A 14,797-nucleotide genomic window follows, 5' to 3' on the forward strand; every position below is an offset into this window, starting at 1 on the left:
TATTCTTATTACTATCACAATTTGGACTGTTCTTGAGAAGAAATCACCATCTTAACAATAGAAAAATGAAAAAGTTTGGGTTTCTTAAAAAGTTAAGCATAAACTTACCATATGACCCAGCAATTTTACACCTACTTATTTATCCAAGAAAAATAGGAACATACGTCCACACAAAGACTTGTACATTAATTTTCATAGCACATTCATAATAACCAATCCAAATATCCATCAGCTGAGGAATGAAGAAAATGTAATATATCCATAAAATAAAAAGCTATCCAGCAGTAAAAAAGAATGAACCAGTGATACAATATAGATGGATGAATCTCATAAAGATTATGCCGAGTGAAAGAAGCCAGATACAAAAGACTCCATGTTCTATGAGTCAATTTATATTAAATTACCAAAACCCCAAATAGACTGATGGTTGCCTGGAGCTAAGGTTGGGAGCAGAGATTGACTGTAAATAGGTACAAGGGAATGTTTTAAAGTCATGGAAATGTTCTCAGAATGGATTATAGTAAGTGTAATAAATTCTAAAAATCCATTAAGTTATATAAGTTCACAAAAATCAAAGTGTACTCTGTAAATGGGCAAATTTTATAATATGTATTATATGTGACAGTCACACACTTTCTTTCCTTATGTCTATGAAATTTTTTTTTGTATTTGAAGTACAATTTTGGAGTCCCATGAGAAGTAAATATCATCCAGAGATTATTAGAAGAATGTTACATAAAAATTCATTTTGTGATTTATTTTGATATTCCTGCATTTTACTAAGAAGACAATATTTTGTCTGATGTTAGGAGATCTCCTTGAAAATTAGATTGAGAATGGATTTGAGATTCTACAGTTCATTTTACAGAGGAGAAAAATCAGTCTTAGCAAGGACAAGTGACATAAGGTCAGACACAGTAAAAGCCAAAGCTTACGGCAGAACCCCTTCTGTTTCTTCCACAACTGCCATTAAGAGGGAATGACCTGCTGTGAGGTTAACAGCTTAACAGCCTTTCCTGAAGCCTCCTTAAGGCTCACAGCCTGCTCTGTGTTAGTACCAAAGGCCACCTGCTTATACTCTCATGGCATTTTAACCTTTTTCCTGGAAGACTTTTGATAGTGAAATCTCAAAATAAACAACTATATACATGAACATTGGGTATGCATTCCCTAAACAAATCACAACTCACGAAGATACCAAATGTCTGATAAAGTGAAGCCATGTGTTCCAGCTTGGGCTGATGTGTTTGTAAAAAGTCCTGTTTAAGACAGTTTTGTGACATGATTTATCAAGAACATTTTTAGTTTGCCCCAGGAGCAATGTTATCACAATGGAAATGTTTAATCTTTTATGTGGGCTTTCTTCAAGTGTTGGTAGAAGTTGTAGATTTTCTACTTTATCCCATAAAGAAGCACTTTAATTAATTAAATTCAACTTCTACTTGGTCAGTTACTTCTTGTGTGCTTGAATTGAAGTTATTGAAAAAAGGATAGGAAAAGGAATACCAATCCTTTTGGGAAATCACCCAAATAGAGTGATATTAACTACAATAATTTCTTTTTCTTTCTTTCTTTCTTTCTCTCTCTCTCGCTCTCTCTCTCTTTCTTTCTTTCTTTCTTTCCTTCCTTCCTTCTTTCTTTCCTTCCTTCCTTCTTTCCTTCCTTCCTTTCCTTCCTTCCTTCTTTCCTTTCTTCCTTCTTTCCTTCTTCCTTCTTCCTGCTTCCTTCTTTCTTCCTTCTTTCTTCCTTCCTTCATTTCTTTCTTTCCTTCTTCCTTCTTCCTTCCTTCCTTCCTTCTTCCTCTTTCCTCCTTCCTTCCTTCCTTCCTTCCTTCCTTCCTTCCTTCCTTCCTTTCTTTTTTTCTTTCTTTCTTTCGTGTGTATTTTTTTTTTTAGCTTGGGTTTTGAAACCTGATCATTCTGAGAATTGTAGAGGCAAGCAACTTTTTTCTTCATATGAAACATGTTTAAGCTTACCCACTTTAATAGTTGTGAGAATCATTCTTAAACATAGGAAAGTCAATATTACACTCTATTGTTGGAAGGGGCTGCCCATGTCTTGTTTTCTATCAGCTCAGCATGAGTGGGAAAGGTGTCAAAGACCGTGAGTATTATGCTCAGTCCTTAGCTCTCCAGTGAAAATAAAATCATGATATGGTTTTATCTGCATTTACTTAAATGTTATCATTAAATGCTATAATAAATGGAAGAGTTTTGGTTTTGTTTTCCTGGTAAATAACATACAAATAAATATCTGGAATGACAATTCAAAGATGTAAAAATGTTGATTTTTGAAGCTCTACCCGTGAAAGTGACAACAAAAAACAATGCATTGAGCAAAGTTGGGAAATCTTTGAAACTATTGTCTTGAGTGCTAAAAAAGTCTTATGAAAAAGACAGCCTGCTATGTGATTCTATTTAATTGAAGTCTAGAATGCACAACACTAGTCTGTGGTAGTAAAAGTAAGAACAACTGTCGGAGACCAGCTCCAACAGGGGGTCTCAGGAGACGAACGGATGGTGAGGAGTCGGCGAAAGAGGGGGTGGAGAAACAACACAGACACCAAAGTGAAGGTGTTGATCCCCATCTTTACTTGTGAAGTTGATCATATATACTTTTCATTTTGGCAGGCTTACAGTACTTTGTGGTTACAAAACAGGAATCATTATTCAAACAAAACAAAATATTACTTAGCTACAATTAGAATAGAAGAATGTATCTTGGCTTATGCATAAGCAAGCATTTGTACTTTCAGTTCGCATTTTGCTTTGAGCAGTTTCTGCTTAGTTAACTTTTAATAATAGTTACAAATGTCCTAAACTATTGGCCTATACCTTGACTATTCTTTCTTGACTTACTGACTGGAACCGGTGCCATGGTTACGGCAAGGGGTTGACTTGTTATTAATTTTAATCAAACAGGAGTAAGAGCACAAACCATTGTGCACAGGAACAAGAACAAGTTGCCCAGTACTAAGCACTAATCTATCTTCTTAACATTAATTTTTCTTCTCTAGATTTTAATTTAATTTCTCCAAAACTTCCTTGACAGGAATACAGGGAGTTTTTTCTTTAGACATTAACAATTTACACTCCACAGCTGAATCATTGCATTTAGAGCAAACAGATCTATGCTTTAGAAGTAGTTACATTAATTGGGAAAGTCATGATTTTTCCTTTATACTTAATGGTCATATGAGAAATCAAAACTATACTTATTAAAGGAATACAAAAACAAATCAGCCCATTCCCAGAAACATACTGCGCTCCTCCAGAGGATGGACGCCTTGCGCCATCCACCTCAGTAGGGCCTTGCCATTGCCTGAGTCAGGGGAGGGGCGCAGCAAACAACAGTTGTTTCCGGGAGAATGGGTAGGAGTAAATGGGAAGGGGCATGAGGAGACTTTTGGGATTGATGGTGATGTTCTAAATCTTGTTATTGGTTTGAGTTCCATAGACATAGGGCATTTGGACAAAATCAGTCAAGTATAGTTAGGATTTATGTATTTATTATTTGTAAATTCTATCTCAAAAGAAATATAAGTACATATTAAACTGTAGTTAATATGCATATTGAAATGTTTAGGACTAAAGCTAATAAAGAGCATCTTTGAAATTCATAAAAAATAAGATGGATTAATCATGGATAGAAGGATGGAGAGATGGAAAAACGTGATACAGCAAGTAATATAGGAATTATTGACTTTTGGTTGTGGCTGTATGGATGGGTACTGAACATTTTCAACTTTTTTTTTTTTTGTAATGTTGGAAAAATACCCATCTTTTCTTCTAAGAATTGGTTGGATTTAAAGACACGTAATGGATTCTCAAAGGTCACAGTAATAGTTCAAATATTTTTTAACATTTTCCCTGAAGTGTCTCCAGAAATTATAATTCTAGTTGATTAGAGTTCACAGAATATGTTCAAAGGCTAAAATATATGAAAAATTCTAATGACAGGAAATTGAACAGAGTTGTGAATGAGGTCTCTTTTTTCCCCACACTGTATTACACATCTGTAAATGTCTTTCAAATGACATTGGGCTCATTAATTTCGTTTTGATGCACTGAATTTGGAAACAGTAATGGTTCTCACCAGAATTACTTAATTACTCAAGCATCAGAATTACTCAAGTAGCTTGTGGAATACAGATTGCTGCATTTACTCCAGAGTTTCTGATTCAGTATAACTGAGATGGTTTCTAAGAATTTGTACTTCTCACAAGTTCTCAAGTGATACTAGCTCTCTAATCAGGGGACCACACTTTCATGACCCTGGCACTCACCTTCTATTTGGAGAGCCCATAGCCGTTAGCTCTTACTTTAGTTAACAAGAGAATAGAAGCAAATCCTTTCCATGGATTTTCAAAAATCAACAGAAAAAGAAGGGCAATAAGTCTTGTTAAATTCCTTATTCTGTTGATGTCTTTCTTTACATTTATTTTAAAAATTACTAAGAATCTACAGGTTTTCTAAGTGGTACAGAAAAGGTGTTACAAATATACTTTGACATGCATTATTTTCTCCATCACTTTCCCGCCTATATTTGGGATACCCTCATGAAATAAAAGCTATTTTTATGACTAAAATAACCTTAAATGGGCATTTTATTTGTACATTTTTTTTACCCCTTCCATCACATTTAGAGTTTCTCTGCTGTGGCTGCATTGTACTAATTATGTTACACAGAAATAGACTTATTCATCTGCCTAATTTATTGGAATGTAGTCTTTGTGATCAGACAAGTCATATTTGAATTTATATCACTAATACAAATTATCTAGTAGTTAATGAATGGATCAAATGAAAAGCAGATTAGTAAATATACATGTTCCCTTTTTCAGTACAATTTGTGCTGCTCTGACAGAATACCTAAGACTTGATCATTAATAATGAATGGAAATATATTGGTTCACAGAACTGGAGGCTGAGAAATATCAGGTGCCAGTATGTGGTCAGGGCTGCCTTGCTACATCATCATATGGAAGAAGGCAAGAGGGCAACCAAGTAAGAGGGGGGATTCTGAATTCACCCTGTGGCATTAATCCATTCTAATTGCCTAATGGGAGGGACCTAAACACCTCCCATTAGCCTGCATCTCCCTACAGTGTTGCAATGGGAATTAAGTTTCAACATGAGTTTTGAAGGGAAAAAAAATCATTCAAAACCATTGGCTTCCTCAAGGAAAATAAAAATTTTACCTTAACCTTTTTTTTTTGTCATTTGAAAACTATCCCCATGCACTTATTTCAAATATATGGTTATTGATTGCATGTGGTTGTCCCTCCCGCCATCCCACTGCACCTCTTTCCTTCTCAAATTAACATAATACAGACTTCAAAGAGCAATTTGAGAGATTCAGATTAAGGGATTATGTGCAAGTGACAACAGTATATGTCTCAGGATAAGATGTCTTCAGAATGAGAAGCTGCTGATTTAGAAGGTTGTTTATGAAATGTAATTTTCCTATTTGGCTGTTGGTTGGGTTATAAAATAGGTAATGAAGTTTTTTGCTCCTTTGGTAAAATTATTAACTTTGCCAAATGGTGCTTAAATGTCAACACTGGCATGTTCAATCTGTCTCATTCAGGCATCCAAAGTCACCAGACGGTGAAGTATTGGCCTGAGCAATAACAGCAATGGGAATTCTGACCAAGGTGGAAACTGGGGTTATTTTGGTTGAAATGAAATCATTTATACCAACAGCTGAGCAAATCGATACAAAGTGCTCCATTAGGAAGAAAAGATTTTCTCTCTGGACTTAAAGCATTTCTAAATTCAATATGCAAACATCCTCAGGGTATATGGTAACTATAATGTCCTAATACATGGTTAACTAATTGACTCCTGGGAATCAGGTGTGGCTTTAGGAGGGAAGCTCTCCAAATGGGCAGGGAATTATCATTTCTTGAACTCTGAGAGCATGTTGCATGTGGGAACATCCTTTCCACTGGAAAGCTCAATTCAAGAAATCCTGGAGAGGCCTTGTGCTATTCTGCTAGCCTGGAAACTGGAATCCTGAGACACCATAGTTGGTGCTTCTTACTAACATATGATCATATCTGAGTAAATGAAAATCTAAGTTTATTTAAAGGCCCCATTCCCTGGCACTGGAGCAACTGTTCATATGGTTTATGAGATTTTATTACATTTTTTTCTCTATATTAAGTGTCATTTTTCTTCACATTTGTGAAAATTTTGCTATATCTACTTGTTGTAATCAGGATTTTTTTTCTTTTGTTTTCAGATTTTTTTTAAATGAAACACAAGTAAGGATGCCTTCTCTCTACCTCTTTGCTGTTATTTCCTGAATGTCCAGAATCTCTTTCCCTCTATTGTTCTTTTCAGGTCCCTGATCCAACATCCATTCTTTAAATATATGGAGAAAGAATTTCATTGTAAATTAGGGAGCACTATGTTCAAAATATTTGTTGTTCTATGTCCACATCTGTCCTACACAGGCTATCCCACCACCACTATCCCTTAACTTGGAATTTAGACAGGATTTTCCTAGCTATTACTCTGTATTTTTAATTGCAAGTCTGCATGGGCACACACAGTACCACCACAACCATGGAAGCCATTTAATTCCTTCTACCTGCCTACCTTGTTCTGGTATACCATCATGTCACTGCAGAATAGACCCTGTAACCCCCTTAGAAAGGCTCTCCTCTTGATCAAAGGTCATTCAAGAACTGACAGAAGCAGTTTTAATAACATCTAATATTATTTATTATAGCAACATTTAATTTTCATTCTCAAGGTGTTTAACTGAAGCTATCATGTTTTTTCCCCTCTGTTATGGAAAATTTCCACTAATAATCACCAAATTTCATGTTGTTAATAAGAAAAAGTCATGCTATAGACTATAGGCTCTGTAGGATCAGGAACTGAAGATAGCTGTAGACTGCCTTTGTCCATTCAGTTCAGTCTTTGGGTACCACAGAAAAATTACTGAAACTTTATATGGTTTTCTTTCCTTCCTTTTTTTTCTCCCTAATACCTTTCCTTGGAGCATGGAACCAGAGCAGGTAGAGTCATTTGAGCACCAACCTATGTTATGCAATCCTCTTTTGACTTTCTAAGAATCCCCTTGACTTCCTAAGGCAAATGTTAAACTATTGCCAAGTCCGACATTAAAGTTGTAGTTTGTATATCAAACTGTAACTGTAACATTAACTGTAATGTTAAATATATAATCTGTGCCATGAACTATAATTTTTGGAAGCTTTTGAATATGTCTTTAGGTAATAATTGCCCTTATTAAAACAAAAACTTAAGCTATAAATGTCTTAATAAGCTGGTGTGACCACAAGGCATTGAAGTGTTTTCTATATGTAATCCACCATCTATAAAAAGCATAAAATACATTTGATACAGTATTGTTAACTTAGGCATTGTCAATGCCTGAGAACTTTCTTAATGATACACAAGTATCTATACATATATGTGTGTGTGTATATATATAATTTGTTGAATGATAACTAATAATATTAGGCACTGTTACTTCTACCAATGCTATGATAGCAATATGCTTGAATAACTTTCCATCAGGCAGTCTGTATAACGTGGTTACAGAGATATACACGGTCTATATCTACAATGGCATAATGGCATGCCCAAGATTCAATCATGTCACATATATAATTAGTAGTTTGCTCATTTCTGTTGCTGAGTCATCTCACATTGTCTGAATGGGCCATATTTTGTTTATCCATTCAGTTGATGATGGATATTTGTATGTGTCTCCAGGTTGATGCTACTTTAAAATATTTGCCACAAGTTTTTGTATAGATATATTTTTATTTCTCCTGGATAGAATACCCAGAAAGAAAATCAATGACTTTTTGGTAATTTCTTAACAGTTTTCGTAAGTGGCTATCCTATTTAATATTCACACTTAAAATGTGTAAGAGTTCCAAATTGTGCCTAAGATTTATTATTGTAAGTCCATTTGATTTAGCCATTCTTGTGTGTGTGGTATATCATTTTGGTTTTAATTTTCATTTCCTTGATATTGATTGGAATTTGGTAAACTATTACTTGAGAGACAAATCTAGACCAATACCTTACTTTTGTACTTCTGTGACAGAGTTGATTAGTCGTGGTAGAGAACTCTGGATTGCCAACTCTGAAATACTTGCTACGTGATCTCTGATGGAAAATCACCTGATGACCATGATGTTGAGCATCTTTTCATGTGCTTCTTGGTCACCGTATATTGCTTTTAGTGAAAAATCTATTCAAGTGCATTCATTCAAATCCTTTTTTCCTTGTTTTGTTGTTTTATTGAATAGAAAGAATATATATTCTGGGTACAATTCCTTCAAAAGATTTATCTTTTGCAAATATTTTCTACCCGTCTGTTCAGTATGTTGTTTGCCTTTTTTTTTTTTTTTGGTTCTTTGAAATTTCAAAATTTTAAAAATTTGGTCAAATCTGTGTCAATTTTTTAAACCTATACTTCATATAACATATCAAAATTGATGGGAATTGATTTAATTAAGAGTCTTAGAAAATTTTGATATTTGTATAATAGCATAAGTTGCTGAGCATGTAGAGGTTGGGACTGTAAAATTTGCACAGAACACATTACATACTATGGGTAAGAATGAGGTTATACTTTTAATTCTGAAATGACTCATTATTTTATAAATATTTTTAAAATATATTTTTTAGTTGTGGATGGACACAATACCTTTATTTTATTTATTTATTTTTATGTGGTGCTGAGAATGGAACCCAGTGCCTCACACATGCTAGGCACGTGCCTTACCACTGCGCTCAAGCTCCAGCCCATGACTATTTTATTGACATCAGTATTACTGCTTTTCTTTCACTTAATATCCTAAGGAAATTAATTCTATATCTGATTTACTTCATGCCCAAACTTGCTATTTACAATATTTCTAGTTTCTTCATTAATGTTTTAAAACATGGAGACATATAAAGCCAAATTAATGATTGTTTGTATATTAATAAATTCTTTACTTTTAGAATAGTTTTAATATTTTGCACTTTTTTCTCTTGTAGTAATTTTATCATCTTGACCAACTTGATATCAACAATTTAGAACATGTTCTGAAACATTGTGGAAAGGATAGGATAATCTTAAGAGAGATCAAACATGAAAAAAATCCCTCCTACTGAATATACTCTAATGGTGATTCCTTTCTCACAAGTCCATGACTGGATGCCCACGGCAGCTTAGCTGGCTTCACTAAGTACCCTGTGTTTGGGCTGTTTCTTTACAGAACTTGACTGGAACTGACCACAGCTTCTCTGAAACAATAGCAACCTGCCCACTCTGGTTGATTCAGAGAGAGATCTTGAATTTACAATGCTATTTTTTAAAACCTGTTTTTTCCAAACCCACCCCTTCTGACCTACTCGCTGTTATTAATGCTGCAGGGCATATATTTACTTTCAAAAATGAAAAGTGGATTGATTCTAATTTTGTTTTGAAAGATTTTTCTTTTAGAATTTCACAACATTCTTGGAAATATTTAGAGATACCCTAGGGTGTTTGTTGCAAACAGAGGATTAGAAACCATTGTCACAGAGCCAAGATTCTACTTTGCCAATGTGCAGTTCCCTCCCCTCCCCCAAGGCAAATTAGTGTTGCTTTTACACAATGCTTGCATTTATTTTTTTATTTTTATTTCTCACATCTGTTGCCATACATGCTTACTTCTCTTTACTCCTGGACTTTCCCAGGTAACATATATGCTACTTTACTTACAAATGTTATACTAGTTAGGCTTGCAATGCATTGTATGATTTTTCTATTGTCTTTACCTAAAGTCACTCAGCAGAGTTCTAACTACTAAAAAGTATTGAAAGATAACTGTCATTACATGACTCAGGTTCCAAGCCATTAAACCAGAATTATTAAAAATAGTTATAAAAGTATTATTTAAAGATTAAAAATTAATTTTTGAGGCACATAGGTATAGCCCCCCAATATTGGAGAAATTGTCAAAAATTGTCAAATGTCACTAAATATTTCAAATTTTCATTTGGAGAAACACTCAACAAACTTATTCGGAATAAAAGGGAAAAAAACTTGCTCAATCATTTTGCTAACCACTGAAAGGAGCAATGAGGTAAGAACCAGATGAGTAAAGGGATGTAGAGAAGGCAAACCAAACATAGAGGGAATCTGTCCTGGGTGAACAGTGTGAGCCAAGGTAGAGAGCCAGGACCAGGTATGTACTACAGAAAGCAAGAAGATTATACTGGCCAAAACCAAATGAGCTTTGGTAAGAAGTTATAGTAGGAGAAATAATGTCTGGTAAGGTAATAAGGGACATGACTTCCTAATTCTAGATAAAGAATTGAATGATGATCTTGAAGTATAAAGTTGGTGATACTGTAGTGAAGTGAGATTTGTCTACCTCTATTTCTTTTTTTTCAGGACATTTTTAAAGTTTAGTTCTAAATAGTAGTATGAATCCATTTATGTAGCTGTATTTATTAAGGCTGCCTAGACTGATTTTGGTTGAAGCAGAATAAATTCAGTTATGAAACCTTGGGGAACTAGTGTTGTATAGATGTGGTGATTGGTATTTATACAATATAAAACTTCAATTAATGAGAAATAGAATTCAAATTGTTAAATTGGTAAATGCAGACTTTCCAATAGGCAAGATATTTTCAAAATAGTAACTCTGTGGATAATAAAGTAATTCAGTCTTGCAATCCTAACCCCGAGGGTCAGGCATGTTTTGGAATTCACAAATTTGAGGCATTTTAGAAAAGTATTAGACCAAATGTTATATAACCTCTTTAGTGAGTTCTTGCCCAGTAAGCACCACTTAACTAAGCACATTTCCACAGTGAAGCATGTCAATAGTTATACTGAGCAGGCTCAGAGACAGACGAAATGGACTCAGGATGGTTCAGAGTTTTGTTGCCAAATTTGTTTGAGATGAACTTGGGGGGAAAAAAACATACAAAGGGTTTTGGATTTCTGAATGATGGCTAAAGAACTATGGCTAAAGGATGGCTAGGCAATCATGGAACAACTGCTATGTGCCAGCTTTAAGTTTGTACCATTTCCCCTCATCTTTGTAAATAACACAGCAAGAATGGTGGCTGTTATCCATTGTTTACAAAGCAGGAGGCTTAGGTGCAAGCGTGTCCAGGGAGTTGCCAGAGTGATGAATTAACCATTATCTCATAGTGATGATAACAGTTGGATTTGAACCTTGTTCCTTCTGGCTCCAAAGACAATGTTGTTTCCTTACTGTCTGGTCAAGACCTTTAGTTAGTGTGATTATCTGTTCCTATTGCATCATTGGTTTAAAAAAAATGTCTTGAGAATTGAAGTAATGTCTCCCTTCTCACCTTTCACAGTCTCTCTGGGAAAGTTGGTCCAGTTGTCACTGATAATCTAATGACACTCAGTTGAGTCTGTACCCCAGTCCTGAGCATCACACTTAGATACTCAACTCCCTGTTGGGCGTCTCTATGTAATTGTCTCATTGACAGAGTGAGCTCCCAGTGAAATTAGTCCACTTTCTCCTTAACCATTTTCTTCCTTCCAGCATTTACCACCTTTGCCACCAAAAACCTTCCATCTCCTCTCCCTTTCCAACTTTATCCATGACCAATACCTGTTGCTGTGGTGTTGGAAACCAGAACAGAAAGGGCTAAAGGTTTTCAAAGTGTAATAATTCAGAGTTGTTTGTTGTTGTTGTTGTTTTTGGTTTTGTTTTTTTTGGTAGTGGTGGGGAGGTTAGTACCAGGGATTGAACTTGGGGGAACTCAACTCCTGACCCACATCCCTAGCCGTTTTTATTTTTTATTTTGAGGCAGGGTCTCACTAAGTTGGTTAAGGCCTTGCTAAGTTGCTGAGTCTAGCTTTGAACTTGCAATCCTCTTACCTCAGCCTCCCAAACTTCTGGGATTATAGGTGTGCTTCACTGTGCCTGGCAGTAATTCAGTTTACCAATAAGGAGATCCAGGCCCTTTCCCTATGAGTTGAAACAGAAAGCCTAATTTCTATTACCTGCTTAATAATAAACTACCAAGTATTGAAACCCCACAAGATTACTTTTTATTCTCAGCTGCTTTATATGGTATTAAGTCCATTTTCCTCATTACTATTTTAAAAATTATTGTTTAATTTTGTAGTACTTGAAACTGAACCCAAAGGTACAGTTTTTTTTTGCCACAGAGCTACAGCTCCAGCCCTGTTAATTTTATTCTGAGCCTGAGTCTAATAAATTGCTCAGGCTGGCCTCCAATGTGAAATTCTGCTTTAGCCTCTCTCATGGTTGGGATTACATGTTTGTGCCACCATGCTAGGCTTATTGGAGTCCATTTTTTTAATATCACAATTGGCTACATTTTGGCCACATTTGGGCATTTCTGCTCTGAGCCTTGCAAAGTTGAGAACATACTTTCCCAGAACAATGCTCTAGCAACTAACCCTTGCTGCAAATTTTGGTGGAATGCAAAACAGGTAAAGTAACAGCCACATATTTTTGTTTGTTTGTTTCCATCATTAGGTAAAAAGCCAAGCCTTAAAGTCCACATCAATACCACCAGTGACTCCATCCTCTTGAAGTTCCTACGTCCAAATCCAAATGTAAAGCTTGAAGGATTTCTGCTGGGATATGGCAGCAACGTATCTCCAAACCAGTACTTCCCTCTTCCCACTGAAGGGAAATACACAGAAGCTGTAGTTGGTAAGGTATTTGGGGATAAGACTCAGAAAACAGGGAGGTAATGGTTGTAACAAAATCTTGAGATTTGTGTATCCATTTCTTCTACATCCTTGACTGGACCAAATGCTAGAATCACAAATCATCTTCATAATTGTTGCAACCCATAGCACAATTCTTTACATTAAAAATTTTACTGCATGAGAAAATAATAATTATCTTTATTGACATTGTACCTGTAATCCCTCCCACATAGCTTAATGCACAAGGGAAAATGTTAGCTGAAATAACTAGACTTATTCCTCTGTAATGTAATTTATTTACATAGTCTAACTTGCCTTATGCTGTCTTTCCTCCCTTCTGATAGAAGGTAACAGCCACAACTTTTTAAGTGTTTCTTTATAAAAGGCTACCTTTAAAAAGAAAAAAATTACATATTTTAAAATTTAGCATATTTCAGACAAAAATATGAAAGTTTTTCTATATATTATGAAATTGTATATATCTTTGAAAATATTTTAATCGCCTCCAGATGCAATTTGAGCATGACTTCAAGACTTCTCCAGAAATAAATTATTTGCAAATAAAATCCCTTTAAAGAAATATTTTTTTAAAAAGAGGCTCTCTGTTGTAAATGCTTTGAAAATCCAAGATGAGATTTATATTTTTTCCACTGCTAGGATTTTTGCTTAAGAGGCTTTCTATGAACTTCAGAAGTTCAATGCTATAAGTTCAACCACTTTATATCAGCTCTGGCATCTACACATATATGCAGAGAATGTTGAAGATGAATCTGTTTTCTCCAGCTTCTTTTTTCTCCCAGAGAAGTCTCTATTGTGTTTGAAAGATAAGCAAGAGGATAATACATCAGTTAAAGTTATAGACTAGATTTTACATAATATAATCACTTTAAAGCAAAACTGCTAGTTTTTAAACAAAAAATTTGTGAGAATTAGCACATCAGAAAAATACAATAACACTAATCTTTTCACATGAACCATAAATAATTTGAATGTTTGCAAATATTTCCTACTCCATTCATGCAATAGAGGTAGGCTCATCTTCACACAGAAGTACTCTCAGTACTAGAAGTCACATTTCACTTATGATAGATTTTTATTTGATTGTATAAATTGGGAATTTGGTCAATTGAAAACTTACTTTCTATATCAGATGAAAGGAATTCAATATTAGAGTAATAGGAGTCAAATAAGAATATGTGTATGTACAGAAAAATAAAATTTCTAGCATGAATATTTCAACCTTGCACACTTTCAAAAATAAAGACTGATCAAATGAACTAGGGATTTTTTTTATCTGCAATGGCTTTCATCCTTTAAATTTTTTATCATAGAAAATTTCAAACATAAGAGAGAGCATCTTGTGATGAGCCCTTAAATTTCATCATGCAGCTAGAATACATGCTACTGATTTGCTAATCTTGTTATATGTATTCTTTCATACAGTTTTTTCTTTTTGGCTGGTACATTTTAAAGCATAATTAGACATTTCAGTTTAATCTGAAAGTGCTTCATTATGCATCTCTAATCAATGAAACATTTTAATAGTGTCATGCCTTTATTACAATAACATTTTATACCTAGTCCATACTTAAATTTCTCTGGTCTTAAAACTAGCTTTTCAGGGTTTGTTTATTGGAATCAGGATTAAACAAGGCCTGTGTGTTACATTTGATCATGTCTCTTAAGTTTCTTCCTTTTCTTTTGATTTCTAGAGAAATTGGATGGTTTAGCATATAGAATTCCACATTCTTTAATTGGTAGCTCCTATTCTGGATTTTTTGAACTGGTTCCTCTATCCCTGTGTTTTCTATGAAAAGATAATCGGATCTGGGGGCTGTTTTAGATTTGGGTTTTGTTTAGGGGTGAAAATTATTAGTTTATAAGTGGTACTATGTGATTCCTAGGGACTCACAAGAAGAGGTACATAATGGCTTTCCGTCCCACTTCCTGATCCTAAGACTGTTTGGTGTGCATGTTTAGACGTTCTATCTTGATTTATCTATTTTAAAATTATTTGGGGTTTTAATATCTGATCATTGCTCAGATTCATTATTTTATACAAAGGTGTAAAATGACAATTTTCTCATTCTAGCATTCCTTCTGC

The 14,797-nt window shown here is 34.6% G+C and overlaps 1 protein-coding gene across 45 annotated transcripts in view; it reads left to right on the forward strand.

Moving 5' to 3' along the window:
* Positions 1 to 14,797, forward strand: part of Abi3bp (ABI family member 3 binding protein) — a 233,367-nt gene that overhangs the window by 42,009 nt on the left and 176,561 nt on the right. For all 45 annotated transcript variants that reach the window (XR_013436924.1, XM_078044323.1, XM_078044324.1 and 42 more), the window contains exon 2: positions 12,515 to 12,694. Coding sequence is in view for 44 of the 45 variants with exons in the window: in XM_078044323.1 (XP_077900449.1) it covers positions 12,515 to 12,694 (180 nt within the window). In the remaining variant the exon portion in view is untranslated. The remainder of the gene's footprint in view (positions 1 to 12,514; positions 12,695 to 14,797) is intronic.

The sequence above is a fragment of the Ictidomys tridecemlineatus genome, chromosome 3, assembly GCF_052094955.1.
Source record: "Ictidomys tridecemlineatus isolate mIctTri1 chromosome 3, mIctTri1.hap1, whole genome shotgun sequence".
In the NCBI taxonomy this organism is placed as follows: Eukaryota; Metazoa; Chordata; class Mammalia; order Rodentia; family Sciuridae; genus Ictidomys; species Ictidomys tridecemlineatus.